Source organism: Takifugu flavidus, chromosome 9 (assembly GCF_003711565.1).
Source record: "Takifugu flavidus isolate HTHZ2018 chromosome 9, ASM371156v2, whole genome shotgun sequence".
Lineage (NCBI taxonomy): Eukaryota > Metazoa > Chordata > Actinopteri > Tetraodontiformes > Tetraodontidae > Takifugu > Takifugu flavidus.
Genome location: NC_079528.1, coordinates 15,283,082 through 15,309,142, shown reverse-complemented (window position 1 = coordinate 15,309,142; position 26,061 = coordinate 15,283,082). Strand labels below are relative to the sequence as shown.

Below are 26,061 nucleotides of genomic sequence, written 5' to 3'. Positions count from 1 at the left end.
ACTTATGAAAGATCAGAATCATTAAGAGGCAAGTGTCAGGCTGCTGGGCCCCTGCATTCCAACCTACAAACCTGCATTCCAACACAAAGACCTTCAATGTTTAATTCATTAGCAGAGTCTATTATCCATTATCCAAAATGGGGCCATTATCCAAAGATGGCGCCCAGAGCGGTCGCCTTGGCGTCTTGCTGCGTTCTTGTTTGTCTATTTTTGTTTGTTAATTGTGTGTCTGCCTGCTCTTACACCCGTGAAGAGCTACTAAACATCAGGACTCTCACCCCCACGGACTTACTTCCAGTTTTTCTGGCTCCTGCAGCCGATCTGGTTCACTTTTTGGCCCAAAAGTTGAGACGGCGGAGGAGAGGAAGACAGGCCGGTGCCCTGGCGAGACTACGCAGGAGAGGCTCGCGCACGGCGCTGCCTGGGATCTTTCTGTCCAACGCCAACTCACTTTGTAACAAAATGGACGAGCTGAAGTTGCTGATGCGGATTAAAGATTTCTCCACCTCGTGTGTTCTCTGCTTCACTGAAACCTGGTTCAGGAAAGAGTCACCGGACAGCGCGCCCCACATACAGACAGAAACTTAAACTAATAAAGCCATCTGTGAGCACCACGAAGAGATGGACCAGTGAGGCTGTGGAGGAGCTGCGCACGTGCTTGGATACAACTGACTGGGACATGTTTAAAGGGGCCACACATGATCTGGATGAGTACACGGACACTGTGACCTCATATATCCACTTTTGTGAGGAGCGCATTCTACCAACGCGCACTAGGGTGAGTTATTCCAATGACAAGCCCTGGTTCACACCGAAACTCAGATCAGGAAAGAAAAGGAAGCAGCGCTGAAAAGTGGAGACAGAGACTGCTACAGAGAGGCCAAATACCGGTTTAGCAAGAACCTGAGGAAAGCTAAATCTGTGTATTTGGAGAAACTTCAGCAGCGGTTTACTGCTAACATCTCTGCTTCTGTGTGGAGAGGCCAGAGGCAGATTACCGACTACAGGCCTCAAGCTTCAAAGGGTCAGGACGACAAAGCCCTTTGTCAGAGTCTGTCCCTCCACTATGCCCGCTTTGACACCTCGTCAGCCATGCCCAACATGGACCTCACTCCATCAAAGGCAGTTCCCTCCTCCTCCCCCCCTCCACTCACCATCACTCACCATCAGTCCCCCCCCCCATCACTTACCACCAGTTCCCCCCTCCTCCCCCCCTCCATTCACCATCAGTGAACAGGATGTGCGAAGGCAGTTCGCCAGGTTGAACCCGCGCAAGGCCCCTGGCCCGGACGGCGTGTCTCCTTCCACCCTGAGGCACTGCGCAGAGGAGCTGACTCCTGTCTTCACAAACATCTTCAACTCCTCCCTGGAGTCATGCTAGGTGCCAGCCTGCCTCAAAACTTCAACCATCGTCCCTGTCCCCAAGAAGCCACGGATCACTGGGCTTAACGACTACAGACCTGTGGCGCTCACCTCTGTAGTCATGAAGTCCTTAGAGCGCCTGATCCTGCCACACCTCAAGTCCATCACCACCCCCCTCCTGGATCCACTGCAGTTCGCATACAGAGCTAACAGATCTGTGGACGATGCGGTCAACCTGGCCCTTCACTCCATCCTGCAGCATCTGGACTCCCCGGGAACCTACGCGAGGATCCTGTTCGTGGACTTCAGCTCTGCATTCAACACCATCCGCCCCGCTCTGCTACAGGACAAGCTGTCCCAGCTTAGTGTGCCTGACTCCCTCTGCAGGTGGATCACTCACTTCCTGACGGATCGGAGGCAGTATGTGCGGCTGGGGAAGACTGTCTCAGACTCTGTCACCATCAGCACTGGATCACCCCAGGGCTGTGTACTTCCCCCCCTGCTCTTCTCCCTGTACTGCTGCACCTCAAGCCACCAGTCTGTCAAGCTGATCAAGTTTGCGGATGACACCACCCTCATCGGTCTCATCTCCAATGGGGATGAGACTGCCTACAGGAGGGAGGTGGCTCGACTGGTGTCCTGGTGCGGACACAACAACCTGCAGCTGAACGCTCAGAAGACAGTGGAGATGATTGTGGACTTCAGGAAAGTCACAGCCCCTTTGCCCCCCCTTGCCCTCATGGACTCCCCCATCACCATCGTGGACTCCTTCCGCTTCCTGGGCACCACCATCACCCGGGACCTTAAGTGGGAGCCAACCATCAGCTCCCTCATCAAGAAGGCCCAGCAAAGGATGTTCTTCCTACGGAAGCTGAGGAAGCTCAAACTGCCTCCCAGGATGTTGGCGCAGTTTTATACGGCCATCATCGAGTCCATCCTCACCTCCTCCATCACCGTGTGGTACGCTGGCGCCACTGTCAGGGACAGACTAAGGCTGCAGCGTGTCGTGCGCGCTGCCGAGAAGGTGATCGGCTGCAGGCTTCCATCCATCCAGGACCTGTATATCTCCAGGACCCGGAGGCGTGCAGGTCGGATCACGGCCGACCCTTCCCACCCTGGTCACGGACTGTTTTCCCCCCTCCCCTCAGGCAGGAGACTACGGTCCATTCGGACCAAAACCTCCCGCTACATGAACAGCTTCTTCCCCTCTGCCATCAGGCTGCTGAACACCAAGTGACTTATCACTTAAGCACCATGTACAGCAGCCAGTTGGACTCACGAACAATACATCACATTACTCCTGCATTGACCTGCACTATTTCTTACTATTTATATATATACTGTATATATGTCTTATTTTATATTATTTATCTTATTCTAGTGTTGTCTTCTTTATGTTGAATGTCGCAGCGTCACACCAAGACAAATTCCTAGCTTGTAATACTGTAATACTGTGTGTTACATGAACAATGGCAATAAATCGGATTCAATTCAATTCAATTCAATATTAAGGCAACAGGCTGTAGTTTTACACACACACACACACAATTCCTTGTGCTCATATTGCTTTTAGCATTTTCCCTGTGACTCACATAGTCCCCCTGATTTCACCTCATGTTCTCACAAGTGTGGCAGACCAGAAAGGCCTAATTCAGGCCTGGCCAACCCGCAGCTCCCAAGCCGCATGCGGCTCTTTGCCTGGTTTCATGCGGCTCTAACGTTCATATCGAAGTTTGGGTTTGTGTTTTTTTTAATGTGCGTGTTCGCTTCGCTTGAGTTCAATACAGTACTTTCGCCAAAAGTGCATGCGCGTTAGATGAAAATACCGCAAAGTTTCTCAGTAGTGACAAGATCTTTTGAGTAAACAATTAGTGTCACGTTCGCCTTCAAAATGGCAGGAAAAAATGCACGAAAGTGTTGTGACCCGGTTCCGTGATCTACAACTGAAAAGGCCACAGATTGCATTCCTCGTTGCCCCTTTTAATGTGGAGCCGCACTGTTGGAATGCCAGAAGTCCCACTAAGCAACACGCATAGTAAGAGAAAAAAATATATTTTAATTATTATATTTTTGTTTGTGGACTTAGTTGAATTGAGAGATTGTGTGTGTGAGACAGTGCACACAATGTTCATTGTTGAAAATGACTGTCCCGTGGTCTGTAGAAGTCAAATTCTGTCATTATCATGTTGGTGTGTGACATTTACAATAAATCTGGCTAAGCAGAGGTCTGTGTGTGTGAGGAAGGGATGAGGTGATGTTCATGTGTGCCCATGTGTATGATGTGGCTCTTTGCGGTAACACAGTAAAAAATGTGGCTCTTAGGCTCTGACTGGTTGGCCACCCCTGGCCTAATTTGTTGTGCCTATGGACTAAAGCATGTACTCTACCTCTCCTTTGTAAGCAGACGGGGCGATAGAGTAGAAAGAGGAACATAATCTTCAGAGAGACAGACTGCTGAGACAAGCACTGAATTCCAATTAGAGTTTGAAGCTGCAAATAACAGTGGAAAAAGGTTACTTTGTGCAGCAGCTGCATGTAAATGTGGGTGTTTAAAGGATGGGCCAAAATGATAAGAGGAGATCACAGAAATCATCATGAAGTTAGCATTTATTATGCTACAGTTAGGACAGACGTCATGTATGAAGGAGGCCAGATTGTCAAAGTTGAGATTTGTAGAGACAAGCGACCATAGCAAAGTAGAGAAACATGGGCACTAAACTGTACATGCAAATGTAGATGTCCACGTATGTATCTCCAGTTTTTTGATCATTCTGGAATTGGGGGAGGGGGGTAGATGCAACACATGCTGAAATCATTGGGAAAGCAGGATTTAACCAGCCTTCCAACCTTTTCACAAAGCCAATAATTCTTGATATTACAGATAGAAATACTGAAAATTAATTTTCATGTTCATTATTTTAGACAAGGTGAGAAATGTTTCTGCTAACAAAGGTTAAATGTGCATGAGAGCAAGCTGGTGGATTAGTATCATTTTTTTGACAGTAACAATTTTCACACATTTTAAAGCCATTTATTTGTGCCACATATTAGTTTTATTGATTTTAAAAACTTATTTAAACTGCATTTTTATATCTTAACTGCAAAAATTAAAATATTTCATGAAGTTTATTTTATTGTCTATAGTAAGGTTTCATTGTCAAGCACCTTTAGAATGTTCCCCCGCGCCTTTGGTCTTGAAAAAGCCCCCCCCCCCCCCCCCCCCCAGAATGGACAATAACGCACTTCTATTATTTCATTTTCATCTGAAAACAGCTTGTGCAGATTAGGTGAGATTTTCCTCCATTTTCTGTATTTGCTTTGTTTCTTTTTGGAACATACTTATTCCATCTTACAGAATCAGAATCAGAAGCAGATTTATTGCCATTGTTCATGTAATACACAGTATTACACAAACTAGGAATTTGTCATGGTGTGACGCTGTGACATTCAACATAAAGAAGACAACACTAGAATAAGATAAATAATATAAAATAAGACATATATACAGTATATACATAAATAGTAAGCAATAGTGCAGGTCAATGCAGGAGTAATGTGATGTATTGTTCGTGAGTCCAACTGGCTGCTGTACATGGTGCTTAAGTGATAAGTCACTTGGTGTTCAGCAGCCTGATGGCAGAGGGGAAGAAGCTGTTCATGTAGCGGGAGGTTTTGGTCCGAATGGACCGTAGTCTCCTGCCTGAGGGGAGGGGGGAAAACAGTCCGTGACCAGGGTGGGAAGGGTCGGCCGTGATCCGACCTGCAGCCGATCACCTTCTCGGCAGCGCGCACGACACGCTGCAGCCTTAGTCTGTCCCTGACAGTGGCGCCAGCGTACCACACGGTGATGGAGGAGGTGAGGATGGACTCGATGATGGCCGTATAAAACTGCGCCAACATCCTGGGAGGCAGTTTGAGCTTCCTCAGCTTCCGTAGGAAGAACATCCTTTGCTGGGCCTTCTTGATGAGGGAGCTGATGGTTGGCTCCCACTTAAGGTCCCGGGTGATGGTGGTGCCCAGGAAGCGGAAGGAGTCCGCGATGGTGATGGGGGAGTCCATGAGGGCAAGGGGGGGCAAAGGGGCTGTGACTTTCCTGAAGTCCACAATCATCTCCACTGTCTTCTGAGCGTTCAGCTGCAGGTTGTTGTGTCCGCACCAGGACACCAGTCGAGCCACCTCCCTCCTGTAGGCAGTCTCGTCTCCATTGGAGATGAGCTCGATGAGGGTGGTGTCATCCGCAAACTTGATCAGCTTGACAGACTGGTGGCTTGAGGTGCAGCAGTTTGTATACAGGGAGAAGAGCAGGGGGGAAAGTACACAGCCCTGGGGTGATCCAGTGCTGATGGAGACAGAGTCCGAGACCGTCTTCCCCAGCCGCACATACTGCCTCCGATCCGTCAGGAAGTGAGTGATCCACCTGCACATCATCATGCTACAATGAATTTACTGTGATCTAACAATGAAATTATTGTAGCTAAGTAAAACTTTACTTTAATTGAAAGGTTCCTTTCATAATAGTGTAAGACTTGTATGTCATATCTCAGGTTTATTATAAGTTACACATTATGTTACATGTATAAAGGTCAAATTCATCAAAGGATCATAGCTATGGAATTCCACTGATCATATAAGGGGTCGTCTAATCATTAGGTTAACATCTTAGCTGTGCTGTTATAGGCCAAGGCTGCCGGGGTCCGGAAACATGATCACCTGACAGGCCTCTGTCACCCCACTGGCTCATGGTCCTTTCCTCTCCTTTCCTCCTCCTCATCAAGCAGACCTCCCCCCCTTCTCTATTCATTTACAGGTATCGCCGCCTTCGGAGCTGCATGATGACCTCCGGCCCCGCTGACCCACTGTATAAATAGTGTATTTTTGTGTGTGTTTCTGTGCTCTGTGCCCGTCCTCTCCTCTTCCCTCCTCTTCTCTCCTCTCCTCTCCTCTCCTCTCCTCTCCTCTCCTCTCCTCTCCTCTCCTCTCCTCTCCTCTCCTCTCCTCTCTCTTTACCCAGCCAGCCATCAGCAGGAGGGTCCCCCTACATGAGTCTGGTCCTGCTCAAGGTTTCTTCCTGTTAAAGGGGAGTTTTTCCTTGCCACTGTTGCTTGTCTGGGGTTAGGCCCTGGGATTCTGGAAAGCGCCTTGAAACAATTTTGATTGTAAAAGACGCTATATAATTAAAGATTGATGATATAGATAGCTAAAGCATGATATGGATGAATCCCTTTGGGTCACAACATTTATTCACAAAATATTCATAAAGCCACGAAATGTGTGTATTTTACATGATGTAAAAGCAATCAGTTTATGTCTTAACTCCACTCTGGTCATGACACAGGAAATGCACCCAGAGTTCCAACTAGTAGAAGCTGATAAACTGTTCAGACTATTTTAAAAAGCCGTACCAGACCCAGATGATAAGAGGATGCAACTCTCCTGATCTGTTTAGTTGCCTGTTAAGGCTGTGCTTCATTCTTGTAACATCACACCAAAATCCTCCTCCATCCTTTCTTCCTGCCTGGAATATAACTGCCCTAAATACACTACTATTTTGTTACTCTTTTACCTTTGCTTGTGTGGAAGTATGAGGATGAGATTTTGCTTTTTTGTTTTGCAATATTAATTGATCTGTTGCCAGACCACACCACCCTGGGGGGTTCACCTGTGGAACTACTTTAAGTGGAGGAAGAGGCTCTCAGGTCCATTTTACAAAAGAGGCAATTCCACATGACAAAAATACATTTTTTAGTACTAATTAGTGTTTAAAACACTGTTACCACAGTCATTCAAAATAAAGGGAGCTAATCAGGACTGAGACCAACATAGGCTCCGCACCTGAATGGGAGCCTGAGAACATCAGGTCACGGTTTTGCCCAGGGCGGCAATGAAGTGAAGATTGAGCCCACTGGACAGACAGACGGGCTCTAGACCCAGGTGAGAACAGTGTGGAAACAGCTCCAGGTGAAGCAAACCAGCTCTAGTTTTATGCACAGATGAGAGGGTGCTGCGCCACTACACTATTTATGTCATTTTAAAATAATAATGTCCGGCAGTCCTGTCAAACATGGCATGGAGAGAAAGGATCGACAGCTAGATGGACAATGTGGGAGAGACGTGCAGCCACTGGCATCAACCCACCTGTCACCACACAGAGGCAGAAGTGAAGGACTCCAGGAAGTGACATGACACTTGCCTCTAGCAAGCAAGAGCAGGAGTGATGCTCGGCTCCTCACTTTACAGGTCATTCTCCAGAAGCAATTGGCTGAGTCCACAACACAGCTGACAGTTGCCAGGACCAATAACTATATCCTGCTACAGTAGCAGCTATTTAAAGTATAAGAAAGAATGATTACCGACCAGATAGCCAAGCTAAAACTGAGCAACCAACAGCCAGCATTACCTCAGCTAAGACAGAGGTGCAGTGGTGCTGCAGGCCCACCAAATCCACCACCCTCATTATTGTTCTCCCACCCTGGCATGTTGATGGTTGTGACACACAAGATAGAACCACTGTCAGGGTGGAAATAGGTCAGTGAAGTTCCTAAACTTCTCATAGACTAAATATTGAACCAATGTTCACTTGTGCAATGGTGGCTAAAACCACAAAAAAGTGAAATAACAAAATCAATGAACATGAATATTGTCGATTACATTTCATCTGCATAGAAATCATCACAGGGGATGTTTTTGAATGAGCAATAGATAACAGTGCTGTGTCCCGTGCGAATGACAAAAAACAACAGGTCATAGTGAGCAGCTTCCACACTGCCGACAATTTGCAAAAATGAACCATTCTTTCAAAACCAACCAGCCCTCATTAAGCTGCAGCTCACTGCAGCTGCGGCTCAGTGGGCTATCGCTAACAGTCTAAGCAAAAGATGTTACTATTGATAGCAGGGAAACTATTAGCTCAGCTAGCTGAATGTGTTGTCCAGTCCCTAGATAAGTTCAGCATTCTACTTGATAAAAGGACAACATCTCATTGTTTACTAACTCTAAACTCAGGCCTGTTATGTCTGTTATACAGTGATGAAAGTGGAAGTGGCGAGGCTAGTGGCAACACATTGTATCAGTGTCTTAACAAACACGGAATTCATGAGGATATTCTCGATACACTGCATGTACCACAATCGATAACTTGCCATCCACAATGCAAAACTATTTAAAGCAAGTCTCTTTCAGATTTTCATTTACTTATTTCCATTCTTCTCCCACAGATACTTGCCGCTGTGGCCCCAGAGCTTGCATGGCAGTGAGAGCTTTGAGGGAGAGCTAACCAAGTCTGATTCAACTGACCCTGTCTGAGAGCAGTGCATGGTCAGATGCAGTAGAAACTTTCAAGGCCTTGTTTCTGCCTCCTCAGAGAAGGGATGTTACGACGGAAACGCCACCTCTTCAGGTCAGGACTCAGCAGTCCACTTACACCTAAAGAAGAGCAGGCACTCCTTTGAAGATAGCCAAGTACGAGTACTGGCCAGAGAAGATTGTTGGTTTGAGAGGGGTGTCAACGAAGTCATCCATGTCAAATTGGAAAAAAAACATCCTTAAACTGAGGTGGTGGGCTAAGGCACTTCCTATCCACCCACATACAATGCAGTCCTCCACTCCTTCCAACAACAAACCAAACGTTCACACCATTTCAGGAGACCTGGTGACTCACCACTATGTCAGCCAGCAGACAAAGGAGAGACACATCAACTGAAACTACGTGAAAGACCCTACTAACAACCCTGCCAGCGACTCTCAGGTGCAAGGGCTATATTTTCAAGCTCTGTTCCCAACCCTGACTTCTGTGGCTTGACTTTTTTGTGAGTTTTCCTAGTGGACTTGATTTGGACTCAGTTGAGCTCTCTGTGCCTCTCTGTGAACCCGGCCCGAACTGTTCTTGTTCACTTTAAAATAAAGACTCTTTTCGAACACCATTCTCCACTGCGTGTTGCCTGCTTCCGGGTCCTGATACAACCGTTCTTAACATCTAGCTGCCTTTACAGCTATATGCTGGCCTGCCGACCTCCGACCCTGCTACTGTTATACCAGCAGCTTGTATTATTAATGTACGTATTTCTATGATCTCTGCCTATTCTCTCCTCTACGTGTCCTCCCCCTTCTCCTTTCTCCCTACCCAAACGGTCATCAGCAGGAGGGTCCCCCTACATGAGCCTGGTCCTACTCAAGGTTTTTTCCTGTAAAATGGGGGTTTTCCTTGCCACTGTTGCTTGTTGTGGGTCAGGCCCTGGGATTCTGTAAAGAAATAATTTTGATTGTAACAGACGCTATATAAATAAAGATTGATTGATCTCCTGACCCACACTCCCTCAGCTAAGGTGCAGATCCATGTGGGACTAGAAGGAACAGACAAAGCCCCCTGGGACATTAGACATTAGTCAGCTTTATTTTCTTCTCAATGTATTATTTCTCTAAAAATGTGTTCCTTCAGATCACTGCAATCTGTGAATGCTTGATCACTCAAGATTGGTTGACAAAATAACTTGTGAAAGAATCAGCTACAAGATATCTGCTTGTGAATACAGTAATCAAGAGCACATGTACGTCACTACTTGGCACCACCCCCCCTGCAGCTCTCACTGTGAATCAGCACCCCAACACACACACACACACTCACTCACTCACTCACTCTGATAAATTTACATACTGGTCACGTTGCATCATTTGTAAAGGTGCCATCAGTCAGCCAAGCCAGTATTACACCTAAACTCGAAGTCTACCTCTGTTGGGGATATTCTCTCTCTTTCTGTTCCTCGTTCTCTCTGTATAGACATTTATTTTACAATCTTTTACCCAGGCCAGTAATATTGGGAGTTTATTTCTGGATCCCTCTCAGCTGCTAATGCACACACACACACGCACACAGTGTTGTCAACCCCATTTCACAGATACGTGTGGGGGCAGAGTTATTACAGTGTAGCAGCAGTGGCTTGACACTTAATGTGATGAGCAGCTCTGCAGAGGCAACACCAGCAGCAGGTAGTGTTTACCCTCAGAGGGAGGTGTCACTCTGCTCATACCCTTAAATGTGTTTCTTTGGATGGCACTTTTGTCTTAGTCAAGCACACTCTTTTGAAGCAACATTCTTTGCAAGTTAAGGGCCGTTGCAGTAATTTAGATCCGATTGGGTTTAAAAATGGGTTTAAACTTTCATATAAACCTAAGCTGATAAGGAAACGGGGGGAGTACAACCATATGCTTTTCATATTACAAGTTGGAATAAAAGGGGTAGAAAAGCAGATTACAAAAATGAAAACAGTTCTGACCAGATAAAATGAATGCAAAGATTAAACAGTGGGTTGATAAAGGCTTCACAGACCACACAGACCTCTAAAGCAGCACAGTTTTGGTTTATGTTATAAAGCCTTTATAGGTTTTTGCAACTTGGCCATTATGTAGAGAATGCACCAAACTTATTTGATTACAGTGAAAATATATTTCGGCTGGGCTCCAGGTCGGGCACTGCATATCTAAAGGAGAAAATTGGTGAGGAGTAGCTGGAGATGTGGGAAAAGTAATTTTACAATAAAGTCTTGGATATAATTTAACTGGAAGACTATAGTTGGAGTTCCGACACAAAGAGGAGGACTGATCCTGCAGAGAGAGAGAGAATAGGGCAACACACTTTCATGTCTCTTGGGACTGTGTGGTCTTTTCTAAATAAACAGGAATTCCCCCTATTGACGAGTAACAATATTGGTTCCAAATTTCCCTTGCCGGGACAAGGGTCACCGGGGCCCCCTCCTGGAGCCAGACCTGGTGACGGGGCACACTGGCGAGCACCTGGTGGCTGGATCTCTGTCCATGGAGTCCGGCTGGGCACAGCCCAAAGAGGCAACATGGGACCCCCTTCCCGTGGGTTCACTAGGTGGGTTCACCCCCTTGGCCCCCTCCTGCAGGTGCAGGAGGGGGCCAAGGGGGTTGGGTGCATTTTGTGTTGGCAGTCTGATCCCCAGCTGCAGAAACTAACTCAAGGGACGTGGGATGTCACCTCTCTCTTTGTTTCTTCTTCATTTCATCGACCAGAGCAATAACTATGAAAAAATTAATACTATCTGTAATGTGACATCAACAACACACAACTATTCCTCAAATATTCTGTCTCCTTCCCCATTATGTAAAAAGCTCTGAAAATGTAGCAATCTTATAACAGAGCATGAAGCACAACTTTAATTTGTATGTAACAGTTAACTTACAGTAATTAAGGACATTAGACAGTGTCACACCAGCTGTCAAACTGTCAAGTTAGCTTTATACATTACTGTAAAGTAACAGGGCAGCACCGGCTAAACGGTGTCTATTGAAAAAAAGAAAAACAACGTTAGCTAATATGCAAGTTACTTACATCAGTGTCGTATAATTGGCGCACATGTCTGCCATACACCGACCCATGAAGGCGTCTGCATGAGGATGCCTGCCTGCACCTGCGTAGCTTAAATGGGCGGGAGTTTGTTGGTCAACGTTAACATCATGTCTCCACACAAGGATAACATTAAAACCGATTACAAAACGAGTAATAAGCTAATAAGCTTTACCACGGCCGACGTGCGGTAAAGATGAGATACCGTCATTTAGTGATGAAAGTCTGTATCTGAATTTCAGACGTGATTAACATTAAACAGTATCAAACATTACTTTTTGCGGGGGTCGAACGAGCTGGACCGATGCTCTGTAATAAAACCTTAGCATGGAAGTAGATGAAGGGCTGGAAATGTCGTTAGGCGCTTGTAGAAAACGCTAACAACATACTTAAGCTAATTAGCTTACCTGCTAGGGCAAAATGGTCGTCAGCTCCCGCTTCTGTCCAGAAAATGTCCAAGCACTACACTCAAACTGTAGACCAGGCGAAAATCCGTAATGGACGAACCAGTTCAGTTCACATCAAACTTTGGCCACGTTTGGTCAAGTTTTCTTGGGGGGGTTTCAGTACAGAAAATGTCTACGGACCATCATCACACGTCTCAGGTCTACTCAGGTCCTGTCGAAGGTCTACAGCTAGTTCAAACTTGTTCAGACCATGTGTGCATGCGCACGTCAGTCATCTATGGGGTTTCCCACTGGTTCCCAACTTCACTCAAAAAATCTACTCAAAAGTTGATAATCTTTATTGTGCTGCTTATAAAATCTTAGTTGGGACAACAATGAGAGAAGTCTGTGTAAATTCTCAGTCATCCAGGTCATTGTATCCAAGGTAGTTTTCTCTGTCAACTGGACTGGGTTTCTTCTCTTGAAGACGTTTCGCCTTCTATCCAGAAGGCTTCTTCAGTTCTGAAATCGCTGGGGAGGATCCTCCTAAACTTCTCCGAGACTCCATCCCCTACCTGTCTGGAGTGTATATATCTGCTCTGAAATAAGCCCTTCTGCACTGACCCATGATGTGCCTTTCAAAAGAACAAGTTACAAGTGGGTGACAGCATCATAGCCATATCACTAAAAACACGGCCCCCTATATCAAGAGTGGAGCAGTACAGCTGTGTACAGCTGCTAAAAACACTGAACCTTAGATACCAATTGTCCAGTAGCAATTACTTCCAAATAGAGGCAATATCCAAAAAGTACACATATGTCAGAGCCAGTCTTTCTGGGCACCTCATAAAAGTGTGTCACTACACGCTGACCACAGAAATGGGGTTTAGTAGTACCTGTGAACCATACAAGTGTGTGACGGTCCACTTCCTGGACAACAAGGAGATGCAAAGTGTCTGTCGTCACACCAGATACTTTCAAAAAGATCAGACGGGAGAATATTAGAAAAACCCTACAGCCTCTCACGTACGCTTCAGATAGAGCAAAGATCACGTTCTTGGTCAACCTCTTGTGGGGCCTGGCTGCTTAGTGGGCAAAGGTGATTATTGAGCATTGTGCTCCGGCGTCGGCCTTTTGCGACTCGTTCATGTTAGAACTTAGGTCAGTCTTCAATCATCCATGTGGAGTGGCAAGACGGAGACCCGGCTCTTCACCCTTGTTCGGGGCTCAGCTTCAGTCGTGGACTATTCCTTCCAGTTCCGCATATATGCTACGTAGAGTGGGCGAAATGACACCAGGGTACTGGGGGCGCCCTGACTAAGGGAGCACAACCCACAATTTAATTGGACAAAGGGCTCACTGACTGTCTGGGGTGGGGTTTAGGCTAACTGTCTCCACTCACCTCTTGTCTCCCTACCCATGAACTTCCAAAGACTTCCTCCCTGTGGTTCCTCTCTTGGCGCCCCCCAATCTTTCTGCAGTTCCAGAGGATTCTCACGATCTGGGGGAGGTTTTTAGCCAGCAGAGAGCCCTGTCATTGCCTCCTCATCACCCCTATGACTGCTGGATTGACCTTCCGGGTGCACCACTTCCTTCCAGTCGTCTTTACAACCTCTCCAAGCCTCAGCAGGAGGCCATGAAACAGTACATCTCAGACTCCCTGGCTAATCCATCACTCTTCTTCCTGTTGATGCGGGGTTTTCCTTAGTCAGGAAGAAGGATGGTGGTGTAAGAACAAACCTCCTGCTGAATATCAGCAAGACTAAAGAGATTGTTGTCAACTTCCAGAGAGGCCACACTCAACATCCGCCACTGACCGTCGACGGTGCTGCACTGGAGAGAGTGAGCAGCACCAAATTCCTGGGGCAAAGGACCTGACCATCACTGGCTAAGAAAGCCCAGCAGCACCTTTGCTTCCTGTGCAAACTCAAGTGGGCAAGTGCTCCAACACTCATCGTGATCACATTCTGCAGAGGAGCCATTGAGAGCATCCTTTCCAGCTGCATCTGTCTGTGGGGTGGGAGCTTTGTTCACCAGGCCGTGAGACTGCTGAACTCCCCTCTCTCCCCCCCCCCCCCCCCCCCCCCCCCCCAGCCTCAGCCAGCAGAGCCACCAAACTGACAGGGTCTAGGAATCCCCCCTCCCTTAAAATAAATGAATCACTGAACTTTGACCCACAGAGTTGATCTGCACTATGCAACCTGCACAAACATGCTGCTATAAAGATAATTATTGCCACTGACTGTCTTTGCACTAAAGCCCCTCTCCAACACCTATAATTGGTGCTGCTACCACAGTACACCACTTTCCATGTACACTGTTGAAACACTACTAGTCTTACATTTTTGTCCTGTCTTTTATCCTTTTTTATTTTATCTTCCTATTTTAGTACCAGTTAAATAGGATAGTTATTTGCACTTTATTACTACCTCAGAAGTTAGGATATGTTCTCGTTGTGCCTTTGCACCTTATTGTTTGAAATCTGCTTGTCTAAGCGTGAGATAATGAGAAACGCAACTTTGATTCCCTTCTATGTCAAACACATGTAACAAAACTGGCAAATAAATAAATTCAATTCAATTTGATTGTGTCCCCTCACGCCTTTGTTTCCCTCACGTCTTCGTGTCCCCTCACGCTTTTGTGTCCCTCACGTCTTCGTTTTCCCTGAAAAGAATTGTCTTTATTTTATTATCATGTGTTGTACCATATGTTTCAGAAGCACTTTAGAAGTTAGGAATGGTAGAATGTTTAGAAAGTGGAATAAAGATAAGCAGTCAGTTGACCCTTCCTTGACATGAATGTTGTTGAGACAGTTGGAGGCAGGAGGAGACAGTCAGACGGAAAGTGTTAAACCCCCATTGTAAAACGTGACAGAATAGTTTACTGGTGTTGATAAGTTCCTCTGCAAAAAGGTGAACTTTGAACTGGCCATTTGCAAGACAATGGAGAACAAGGACTGTGTAAGCATCCAATGGGACTGGAAGAAGAAGACGAGGTCATCCAAGAAGGACTGGATTGGACTGAATTAGCATCAATAATTTACATATGTGTTTCTATAAAAGACTGGGCCAAGGGATAGTTAGGTTGTCAGACTTCATGCCCTGGCAATGGACTCTGTTATTGTAGGGTTATGAACTGGCCCAGGGCTCTGTAATATTTGTATCTTGAATTCATTCTATTTGCTAAATATATTTTGAAATTGGCATTTGTTTTCTTGAAGTCTTCATTCAAAGAACACGCGGATTGGCAGTGACACACGAGAGGTATTGCAATCCAACACCCCTCACGCCTTCGTGTCGCCTCACGCTTTTGTGTCCGCTCACGTCTTTGTGTCCCTTCATGCCTTCGTCTCTCATCACGCCTTTGTGTGTCCTCACGCCTTCGTGTCTCCTCACGTCTTTGTGCCGCCTCACGACATTGTCCCACCAGTTTTCTAATGATAACTCCCTCAGAGACTTTTCCTGGCCCCATGAAACTTTGATAGTTCTGGTGGTGTTTTACTATCAGGTAAGTCCACCAAGCCAACAACCGATATGCTATCCGAACTTTACCTTTCTTAGCATTTTGACCAGTCCAAAGAAACTTACAATTCTAGCAGTGCTCTGTTAGACAACTTTCAGTGAAGTCATCTAAAAGGTTAATTTAGCACACTCTCCTTTCAATCCAACACCCATGTTCTCACTTCTTCATGAACATAAACACATTTCACATTATTCAACATTTTCTATATTCACCACCATGCAAGGTCATGACAACCATCCATCCTTTGAGAACCTTATAATAACTGTTTCAAACATAATGAACACCTTTATTCATTTTTAAATTTTGTGTAAATATTTATGTTTACTGACTTTGCATGTCTGATTGATCAACACATGCATCGTGAGCTATTACATTACAAAAGGACTTGCAAAAGCAAGTTTGAATGGTTCTGTTATATAAAAGGGTTTATTTATCTAGCTTGTGCCACTAGGAGCCAGATGTTGCAGACACAGCTGTCCCCAGATTTCTGAGTTTAACTTTAACATGTGCTGTGGTGCAGCACTCAAACAAAATATACCCATCTGCTCTCATGAGGAACGGCAAGCTTTTCCCATCATCACTCCATCACTCCCATCAATCATTCCTCAAATCGAAGGCCAGACATTATTCTCAATAAAGAAAGAACATTAGAAGCCAAAAGGCCAAAATCCACATGGAGGATCATTCTTTGTCATCATTATGATTGTTGACATTATCAGGATGAAACAACGGTAATCACTGCACGTTAAGATTATATCAGACAGCTGGTAGTGATTTGAGTGTTTCAGGTTTCTGCATTCATCACTTTAATTACATGTTACTTCAAAGGTTGTGTTCATGTATGTATCAATCATGTTGATTTCTTGTTGTATATGTTTTTGTCTAAATGTAATTGTGTGTGTGTGTGTGTGTGTGTGTGTGTGTGTGTGTGTGTGTGTGTGTGTGTATACATGGACTACGGTGTTACGGGGAGGTGACAGTGGTGAACATTACAGGTGTAAATACTTAAAGGAACACTGAGTGAAACTTGTGTGGCTGCTTGAGTCTCAAGGTCCTGCTGTCATTTTGTGGGATCATAATCAAGCTGGCAGGACGAACTGGGAAAAATAACCAACATGGGGGAAAATTATTTTATAACCTGCTGTTGTGAAAACAGGAGCAAAAGATGGACACCTCCTTCCCACCCATCCAAAACTAGGTTTTGTTCTTGCCTGTAACACTAAGAATAATCATTAATCTGTAGAGGTATATGTCTTTAAATTCACAACTATTTGCATATAATAAAACATAAATCAGAGAAAGGTCTGTCTCTCTGGTCTCAACTCACACCTGATACTAGCTGCACGTTATAAAGTGGGGCAGAAAATAAGAGAAAAGCAGCATGAATCTAAAGGAAGGAAGCCTGAAAACCTCCGGTGGCGTCAGGACGCAGAGAGAAACCCGCCGCAGGAGACCAACAGGACCAACAGCACATCTTATCATTTTCACCCATCTGCCCCGTTTCTCAGTTCTGCGAAGAAATTATGAGAGACTCGGTCCAACCGCCGTCCTTCGACTCTGTCGTGATACCGCAGTGTCCACGAGACTCTGGTGTGCAGCCACATATAGGAAACATGCATGTTTGCCAAGGCAACGCTGCCTCTCACTTTAAATACGTCTGTTGATGTTGACGGTATCAGTGACGTAAGACTCGCATACACACGAGGGACAGACGGAAGACGGGACGAGCGAGAGATAGAGAGAGGGAGGGAGAGACAGGCAGCTCGAGAGGGGGAGACACTGAGAGAGAGAAAAAGAGAGACAGAGAGAAAGACGGAGACAGAAAGAGAGACAGAGACAGAAAGAGAGGTAGACGAAGACAGAGAGACAGAAAGAGAGAGAGAGAAGCGGAAAGAGAGAGAGCGCGCGCGCCGCCGCACGGAGCACAGCCTGTGCCGCGGACGCGCCGGTTCGCGCTGGAGTTCCGCTGCAGCTGCAGGAATAACGCATCCATCTTCAGATTCTGCTGCTCCTTCGGCTGCTTGTGTGACGACTGCAGTCGTTGAGTCCTCCTCTTCCCCCTTTGGACAAGAGAACAACCCGGGCGGCCACCGGCAGTAGTACGTTCTTGTGCATTTTGGAGCTTTTTTTGGTGGATATTTAGCTCGACTAGATAAAGAAGAATACAGTAAGAGCTTTATGCTGCTGGACTGCGCTACGTGTGGAGGAACCGGCCTGGCTTAGGTTCCAATCAGCCAGAGCTCTGCTGAAGACATCTGTGTCAGAGACAAAAGCGGCAGCAATAAGCCATTTTGTCAGCCTGATAAGGCGTCAGTCAGTCCGTCCGTCCACATCACGCTTGATTTGCGACGGATCTGATGTCTTGCGGGGATATTAGCATGGTTCGGTTGTAAGTTTATTGGTGTGATTTGTGGTGGTTCTTGAAGCGCCCAGCATGTTTGTTCTGCAGCCCTGGTGGATTTCTGCAAGCTTCTTTCAGCACTGCGACCGTTTGCTTCGGTTCCACTTTTTTTCCCTGAACACAAGGCTCCCTCTACAGATTTAAATGCAGGATTTAGCTTTCATTGACCAGTTTTGGCTGCAAAAATGCTGAGTGGCGTCCTCTTTCTGAGCATCCTTACGGTCACCAGCCTGTCGCCGTCTGAAACACAGAGTCGTAAAACTTCAGCCTCCAAAGAAATCTGCAAGAACCGCTGCGGCTGTGAAGAGAGAGAGAACATCCTGAATATAAACTGCGAGAGCAAAGGCTTCACCACTGTCAGCCAGTTCCATGCACCACCCAATAGAATCTCCCAGCTTTTCCTGAATGGCAACTTCCTGTCGCGGATCAGTGCCAATGAGTTTGTTAATTATGGCAATGTTTCTTCCCTGCATCTTGGCAACAATGGCCTGCAGGAGATCAAAATTGGTGCTTTTAATGGGCTGCGCACCCTGAAGCGGCTTCACCTGAACAACAACAACCTGGAGGTGATTAAGGAGGACACCTTTGCAGGACTGGAGAGTTTGGAATATTTACAGGCCGACTATAATTACATCAGTGTCATAGAGCCAGGAGCCTTAAGTAAGCTGAACAAGCTTAAGGTTTTGATCTTGAACGACAATTTACTCTTGTCTTTGCCTGCAAACATTTTTCGCTTTGTGCTCCTCACCCATCTGGATTTAAGAGGCAACCGCCTGAAAATGCTGCCATTTGCCGGAGTGCTGGAGCACATTGGTGGCCTCATGGAGATCCAGCTGGAAGAGAACCCATGGAATTGTACCTGTGATCTGATTCCCCTTAAATCTTGGTTGGACACGATTTCTGTCTTTGTTGGGGACATAGTATGTGAGACACCATTCAGGCTCCATGGCAAAGATATAACCCAGCTCATAAAGCAGGATCTGTGCCCAAGAAGGAATGCTGCTGAGCGTATCCACCCATCTGACTCACACCTCCAAGGAGTCCTGCCTCCAACCCATCATTCCGGAGCTATTGCTCCGACTCGCGCTCCAAAAGCTTCCCGCCCACCCAAAATGCGCTACAGGCCTACTCCTCGAATTGGGAAAGACAAACATGTGTTTGGACCTATCATGGTTTATCAGACTCGTTCCCCAGTGCCCATGTTGTGCCCCAGTGTGTGTGTGTGCACGTCTCAAAGCCCCGATAGCGGACTAAACATCAATTGTCAGGAGCGCAAACTGCACAACATTAGTGAGCTGAATCCTAAACCATCCATTCCAAAAAAACTCCACCTGACTGGAAACTACTTACAGGTTCTTTACAAAGTGGATCTGATGGAGTACAGCTCCCTGGAATTGCTTCATTTGGGAAACAACAGGATAGCAGTGATTCAGGAAGGTGTTTTTGAAAACCTTTCAAACCTAAGGAGGCTTTACCTGAATGGAAATTACATTGAAGTGCTCTCTCAGTCCCTATTTGTTGGTCTGCAATCTCTCCAATATCTTTATTTGGAATATAACATTATCAAAGACATTTTACCAGAAACCTTTAACTCCCTTCATAACCTCCAGCTGCTTTTCCTTAACAACAACTTGCTACGGTCACTACCTGACAACGTTTTTGGTGGTACAATGCTGACAAGGCTCAACCTGCGGAATAACCATTTCTCATACCTTCCAGTTCGTGGTGTCCTTGATCAGCTGTCAGCTTTCATCCAGATTGACCTGCAGGAGAACCCTTGGGACTGTACGTGCAACATTGTGGCACTAAAGAACTGGATGGAGCTGTCTAGCACCAGTGTAGTGGTCAACGAAATCACCTGCGACTCACCATCCAAACATGCTGGTCGGCTGTTGCGCTCCCTTCACAACGGGGCCATTTGTCCAGAGCCCAGTGAGGTGCCCCAACTGCAATATGCCCCCTCTACAAAGGCCACAACATTAAGGAGCTCTGGAAGTGAGGCAAGCACCCCGTCTTTAGCCTACTCATCTATTTTTAGCTCAGTTAGTCCTACTGAGTCCTGGATCCAAACCCCTGAGCTACACCCTGAGGTTCCACTGTCAGTCCTGATACTTGGCCTTCTCGTAGTCTTTATTCTTTCAGTCTGCTTTGGTGCTGGTCTCTTTGTTTTTGTTCTTAAAAGGCGCAAAGGAGTGGAACATGTTCCGACAACAACTAACAACTTAGATCTCAACTCATTTCAATTGCAGTATGGTTCATACACCCCAGAACCAACTCAAGACAAAGCATCTGAAAGCCATGCATATAACTATATCCCCCCACCGATCGAGTCCATGTGCAAGAACCCAATATACATGCAAAAACATGGTGAACAAGTTGTGTACTACCGCAACCTGAAGGAGCTAAGCTTTGGGCCCCTCGATGTAAAGAAGAATGACGTGTTTGGTCGTGGCCAAGGGGCTTTTACCATCAGTGCTGTGAATTTTATGGCTCAACCTCCGGCATCGCGGGGATTGACTGGCCCGGAGCCTCCTGAGATTCTGTATCAAAACTTAGGAGAAAGGCCCAACAAAGATCTTCCCACAGCTGCCGGTGCCCCTTCATTTAATTACAACTTTTGCACTTTACCCAGGAGGCCCTGTATTGTCCCCCCATATGAGGCTGCTACAACTCAGCGGCACGTCGTCACCCGCGAGCTGTTGAACAAAACTGTGGTGTACACAACCCCCAGCAAATACAGGAGTGACCATCCTGCCCACAATAATCAGCAGCCAGGCCTGTTAGCCGGAAAGTTCCAAACACAGCCAGACTACCTGGAACTTCTGGAGAAACAGACCACCATGAGCCAGCTGTAAGATCATTCCCAGCCCTTGTTCTTTGCAGCAAACATAATAATCATGCAGTTATTGTTCTAATATCTCTATATCTATATGTTCAACCACACGACTGACTAAAAAGTTATTCCCCTTGTTTTCTTCTCTTTATCTTCATTTTTAAAAGCTGTACAATTATTCTAAAAATGTTATCATGCACCTCTATATTTTTTTCCCTTAAAAGATATAAATAATTTCTTCATGTGTGAGAACTAAATTCTAAAATACTTTCAAAAAGCAGGTATATAATCTACAGAACTGTGCTAAAAGAACTAATAAGAATATCTGAAAATGTGAGGATATTTGTCTTTGTAGAAGAGGAAGGCTACGCAGGCGTGTTGCTGTACATATTTAGCTGTGAGTGTATATTGAAAATAATAATTGAGAAGCAAAATCTTAGAATTACTCAGAAAGTGCCTTTGCACTCACCTATTTTATCAACATTGTTCTCTGCAAAATGTTTCAATTAAATATATTTTAATGAGAGCTTGTGTAAAATAGAAGACTGATTTGTATTTTTCAAAAGTGCTATAAACAGTGACTTGGTGTCAAATGACAGAGGACTTCAGAGAAAATCTTGATGTTTTATCTTTGTTCCAGAGAGTTGTGTGTGCTATTGGGCTAGTGTCTGTGGCAGAATCACCCCATTAAAGTCTCACTCAAGAACCTTGTTGAGATTCTGAGCCGTGAGAGGAAGTCTGTGAGGTTTGGGAGTACTTGATTGGGACTGCTTTGTTACCTGTGTGTGTGTGTGTGTGTGTGTTGTGTGTGTGTGTGTGTGTGAGTGTGTGTGTGTGTGTGTGAGTGTGAGTGTGAGAGAGAGAGAGAGAGAGAGAGAGAGAGAGAGAATGTGTGACTAGATAAAAAGCCCTGCAGCTCCATTCTGTCATCTGAATGGTGTTTTTGGCTATAAACACATTTTTGATTTTGACTGCAACATGATAGAAATGGGCCATGAGAGCAGGGGGACCACACTCAGTCCCAACAGGACCTTGCTGGACTATGGCCTTGGGAGGACTGGATTGAACACAGCTGCACTGAAGATCAAATCAAAATCAGATAGACCAGAAAGAAAGTGTGAGTGTGGCAAGGAGGGAAGCAGCAGCCTGAGAGTCAGTCTGAGCCCTGAAGAGTTCAGGTTTGGAAGGAAAAAGCTGCTTTTTCTCTGTTAAAGCTGTCTCTTGTTTTCCAGCCGCGGGGGACATTGGGTGTTTGTGCCCTCTATAAATGGCCTTCCAGTAGCCAATTTGTTCTCTTGCCCATCTGTCCATATTCTTCCTCTTTGTGTGTCCATCACCTTGTCCACCTCCTGGTCTGTCTTTTGTCTTCCTGTTTGCTTCCATCTGTTGGATCTGGCTGCTATTGTGCAGCTGTCCAAGGTGCTGAAACCTTGTTGGACGTGTTGGGACCTGTTGTGAGCAGAGTGGGGCAGCTGGGTTACACAATGTTTGCTACCACTCTTAATTATCTACTAGTAATTTCAAAGATGCCCTATAGCAATAACATCTATTTTATACGTGGATAGAAAAATGGAATTTGCTTTACAAAATTGGATCTCGGTGATATTTGCAGATACAGTCGGTCAGTTATGAGAGGTATTGTGTGTGAGTCTTAGAATTTAAAATAAGTGTGAGACCAAGCTTAATAATTTATTGGCCACAAATCTGCACCAATATGTGCTAATAAGATCCACTAATATTTCACAAGAGTACACTCTGTACTGGGCTCAAAGCTGTCAAACTGCAGAAGGTCATCGGTTGAAACGGGCGTTAGAAACCATCGTCAATACTGAAGAGGTTCAGACTTTAATGGTAATAAAATGACCTGTATTTAGACAGGCTCTATTTATGCTGTGCTGCTACAGATCACTGGCGAGGTAGCCAGACAAACCTCTATCCTCTGGCGCAGCCCCATTAAAGTCCTGGGGGTGCTGTGCACGTGCTGACTGCCCACTGTCACCTGCAGTATCAGAAGTGAATGTTTGCAGGAGAGTAAGAGTGTTCACAGTGGCCATGTTTACAGAGGAGACTCTGTTCCAGTGCAGCTCCACCAAAACACAAATGTTACTTCCAAGTAAGTAAAGAATTCTAAGTCGAACCTCATATTTGTGAAAGTATTTTGAAGCGACACACAAACAGCAAGGCAGGGTTGCCATAGTACCAATGCAGCATCTGAAAGCCACTACATTGCACCTCAGATGTACGCCATGTGGAGCTTTTGTCAGCTTTAATCCCAACCTGTGACTGCGGCACAGCTCTCAGGACGAGAGCTGGTCCATGGAGCTCATGGAGTGGGGTAGACCCATAGCAACAAACCAGGGCCCTGCTAGATTTTCAGACTTGAAGGTTGTAGTTGTTGCTGTGTTGACTGTCGAGCCTTGTTACCTCCAAATACATCTGAATTAAGTTCAAATGCTGTCAAAAATTGAATTTGCAATCTCATTATGACGCTGAAAAATATTCTGGTGCTGTTGGGTCAAGACCAGAGGGCGTTTCTGGCCTTTTTAGCACCTCTGAATTCTCCGTTACTCCTGTTTGTCAGACTGGTGTAGCACACTGGGCAGTAGAGCAGGGATGTGGGTGAGGAGCTACCTCCGCCCCATATATTAATAATCATGTATAATATAGAACAGAATATGAATACGTATATAATACGAATATGTACATGATTTTTTTTACATGTAGACTGCAGCAGGATTGATGTAGCAGATTGTTCACTATAGGTCTGAGAAAGAAGCAACAGTCTTGTTTTAATGGGAGTTACCTTAATGGATCTAAAACACAGACAAGATGCAGATTTTGACACGTTTAGTTGAGTTTGTGTCTTCTTTGAGTCGTCTGCTGCAGTTCTTCACCTTCTGCTTCTATCTAGGCAGAGAGAGGGGAGGCAGAGGAAGAGGGGAGGAAGATTAAAAGTGGAGGAAGAGAGGAGTAAGAGAGAGGGAGAGAACGTGATTATGTTCCCAACATATATGGTTTTCCTTTCTTGGCCACAACAACCCTTAAGAGTCTTTTAGTGGCACTGATGGAAAGAGAGGAGTGTTTTCCCCCCTCTACCTCTCCCTTCCCCAGACAGAGACAGAGAGAGAGAGAAAAGGAAGAGAGGGGGAGATAGAAGAGAGAGAGAGGGCGAGAGAGTTCCAGAGCTGCAGCAGAAGAGGCAAGTTTTCTATGAAGAAAGCTTTCTCATTGGTGTGCAAGACTATACATGTTCTCACTCTCTGTGTGCATGCTCCTGTCCGCGCGTGTGTGTGTGTGTGTGTGTGCACCTCAGTTTCAGTGCTCAAGTGTTAGATAAGGTTGAAACATATAAATTGGTCTTTTGCAAGTGCTGGCCAACCTTTCTTTCCCATCTCTCTGCCTGACTCACTCTTCTTCTCGTCTTGACAGCCCTCTGAGGCTCCACTGTCTGAATGATATGATGGGATGTCTAAATTGGTATTCTTGCTATGCCACTGCATGTGTGGAAGCCATTCAGAGATGACTTTGAAGCATCAGGGCTGTCACTTTGAGTTAATTTGTAACAGCATTGCTGTGTGTGTGTGTGTGTGTGTGTGCGTGCGTGCGTGCATGCGTGTGCGTGATTTCTGAGTTCACTGGTGATGCCAACCAGCTTTTCACATCCATGCTTTTAATCATAAACTTGCAGTGTGCTGCTCATCCGTATGTGTGTGGTGCTGGGAGGATTGGGGTTGGGGTTGGCCCAGGGAGCTGGAGAATGCATGATGTCTGGAAATGTCCTCACAAAGATAGAAGTACAAGAATGTGTGTGAGAGACAGCATCTTCCGTGCAACACCATTAGTGATTTTGTATGTTCCACACAACTTATTTTAAACCATGGCCATACAATGTAGGGCATGGTCCTGAATGGTTTCTGAGGGAAGCACTTGTTTCCTTCTGGATGTCGACTGACTCAAGAAGAAATCAGAGGACTTTCTCCTGAGGTTGTGGCCACTGCCATCATGGCTGCTGTGATGACTTTAATGAGCTATGTGTATTTCAGCTCTTCCAAGTCTCTGTATTATATTGTGGACATGCACGTTTGCTACATTAACCAACTGCAGAAATGTAGCAGAACTCAAACAACAGATGTTGACTCCTCATCACCCGGGGCATTGTGTACAAAGGGTGTGTGTGGAACAAAAATATTATCTGCACACGTCTGCACGCTCATGTTCAGATTTATCAGGAGTGAACTGACGGTGCAGCAGTCCGGCGCTCCACACCAGCTTGGTGGTTGGCGTACACACATTAGTAGTGATGCTGGGAAACTGATAATATTGTCCAAAAGGACATTCCTGAGAATGACTTGGACATTAGAGCTAAACAGAAACCATGAACTCACCCGGTCTTTGTGATGACATGAGTGGATATACAAGTGTGTTTGAAACTGTGCATGTTCTAACCCTAACCCTAGAAAACCCTGTTAGCATCGATGGCAGATTTGGTGCTATTAGTAGATGTTGCTAATCAATCAATCAAACTTTATTTATGTAGCATCTGTTACAATCAAAATTGCCTCTAGGAGCTTTAGAGAATCCCAGGGCCTGACCCCCAACAAGCAACAGTGGGAAGGAAAAACTCCCCTTTAACAGAAAGAAACCTTGAGCAGGACCAGGCTCATAATGGAGCAGTGATCAGAGAAAGAGCAACACTGACTGCTTTAGGGGCCCAAGGATCCTCCTCATGGATATGTGGAGCTGGGGCCACACTTAGAGCGCGACACGGCCAGGAGCCAGGAACCATCCCCATGATGGATCTGGATGAATTTTATGATTTTGCTGTCATTTTAGTTTCTTTTATCCATCCTCTCATGGATCAATATCAGCCCTCTTTGGGGACATTCCAACCAGTCACTGGATGGAACTAAGTGCATCTCTACTCAGCGGATTGTGCTCTATTCTCATCCATGTCATGCCCTGTGTTGATCTGCCAGTTTATTAAGAGGCAGAGCTGCTTCTGTGTGGAGCCTCCAGCCCTCATGGAGGGCTCCAAGCGGAGCCTGGTGCAATTGGATCCTGGTCCAAGTGAAGCCTAGTCCACATTAAGCCTTGTCCAAGTGGAGTCTGGTCCACGTTAAACCTGATCCAAGTGGAGCCTGGTGGTAAAGCCTGGTCCAAGTGGAGCCTGATCCATGTCTGTGATGGATCTTGA

At 45.8% G+C, this 26,061-nt stretch overlaps 2 protein-coding genes across 2 annotated transcripts in view; one reads left to right on the top strand and one right to left on the bottom strand.

The window, feature by feature from the left end:
- Nucleotides 1-26,061, bottom strand: part of LOC130531845 (uncharacterized) — a 447,745-nt gene that overhangs the window by 196,049 nt on the left and 225,635 nt on the right. The window lies entirely within an intron of this gene.
- Nucleotides 17,380-21,573, top strand: slitrk2 (SLIT and NTRK-like family, member 2). Its single transcript, XM_057044005.1, has one exon. The coding sequence runs from the start codon at nt 18,220-18,222 to the stop codon at nt 20,887-20,889; it is 2,670 nt and encodes an 889-aa protein (XP_056899985.1). The 5' UTR covers nt 17,380-18,219; the 3' UTR covers nt 20,890-21,573.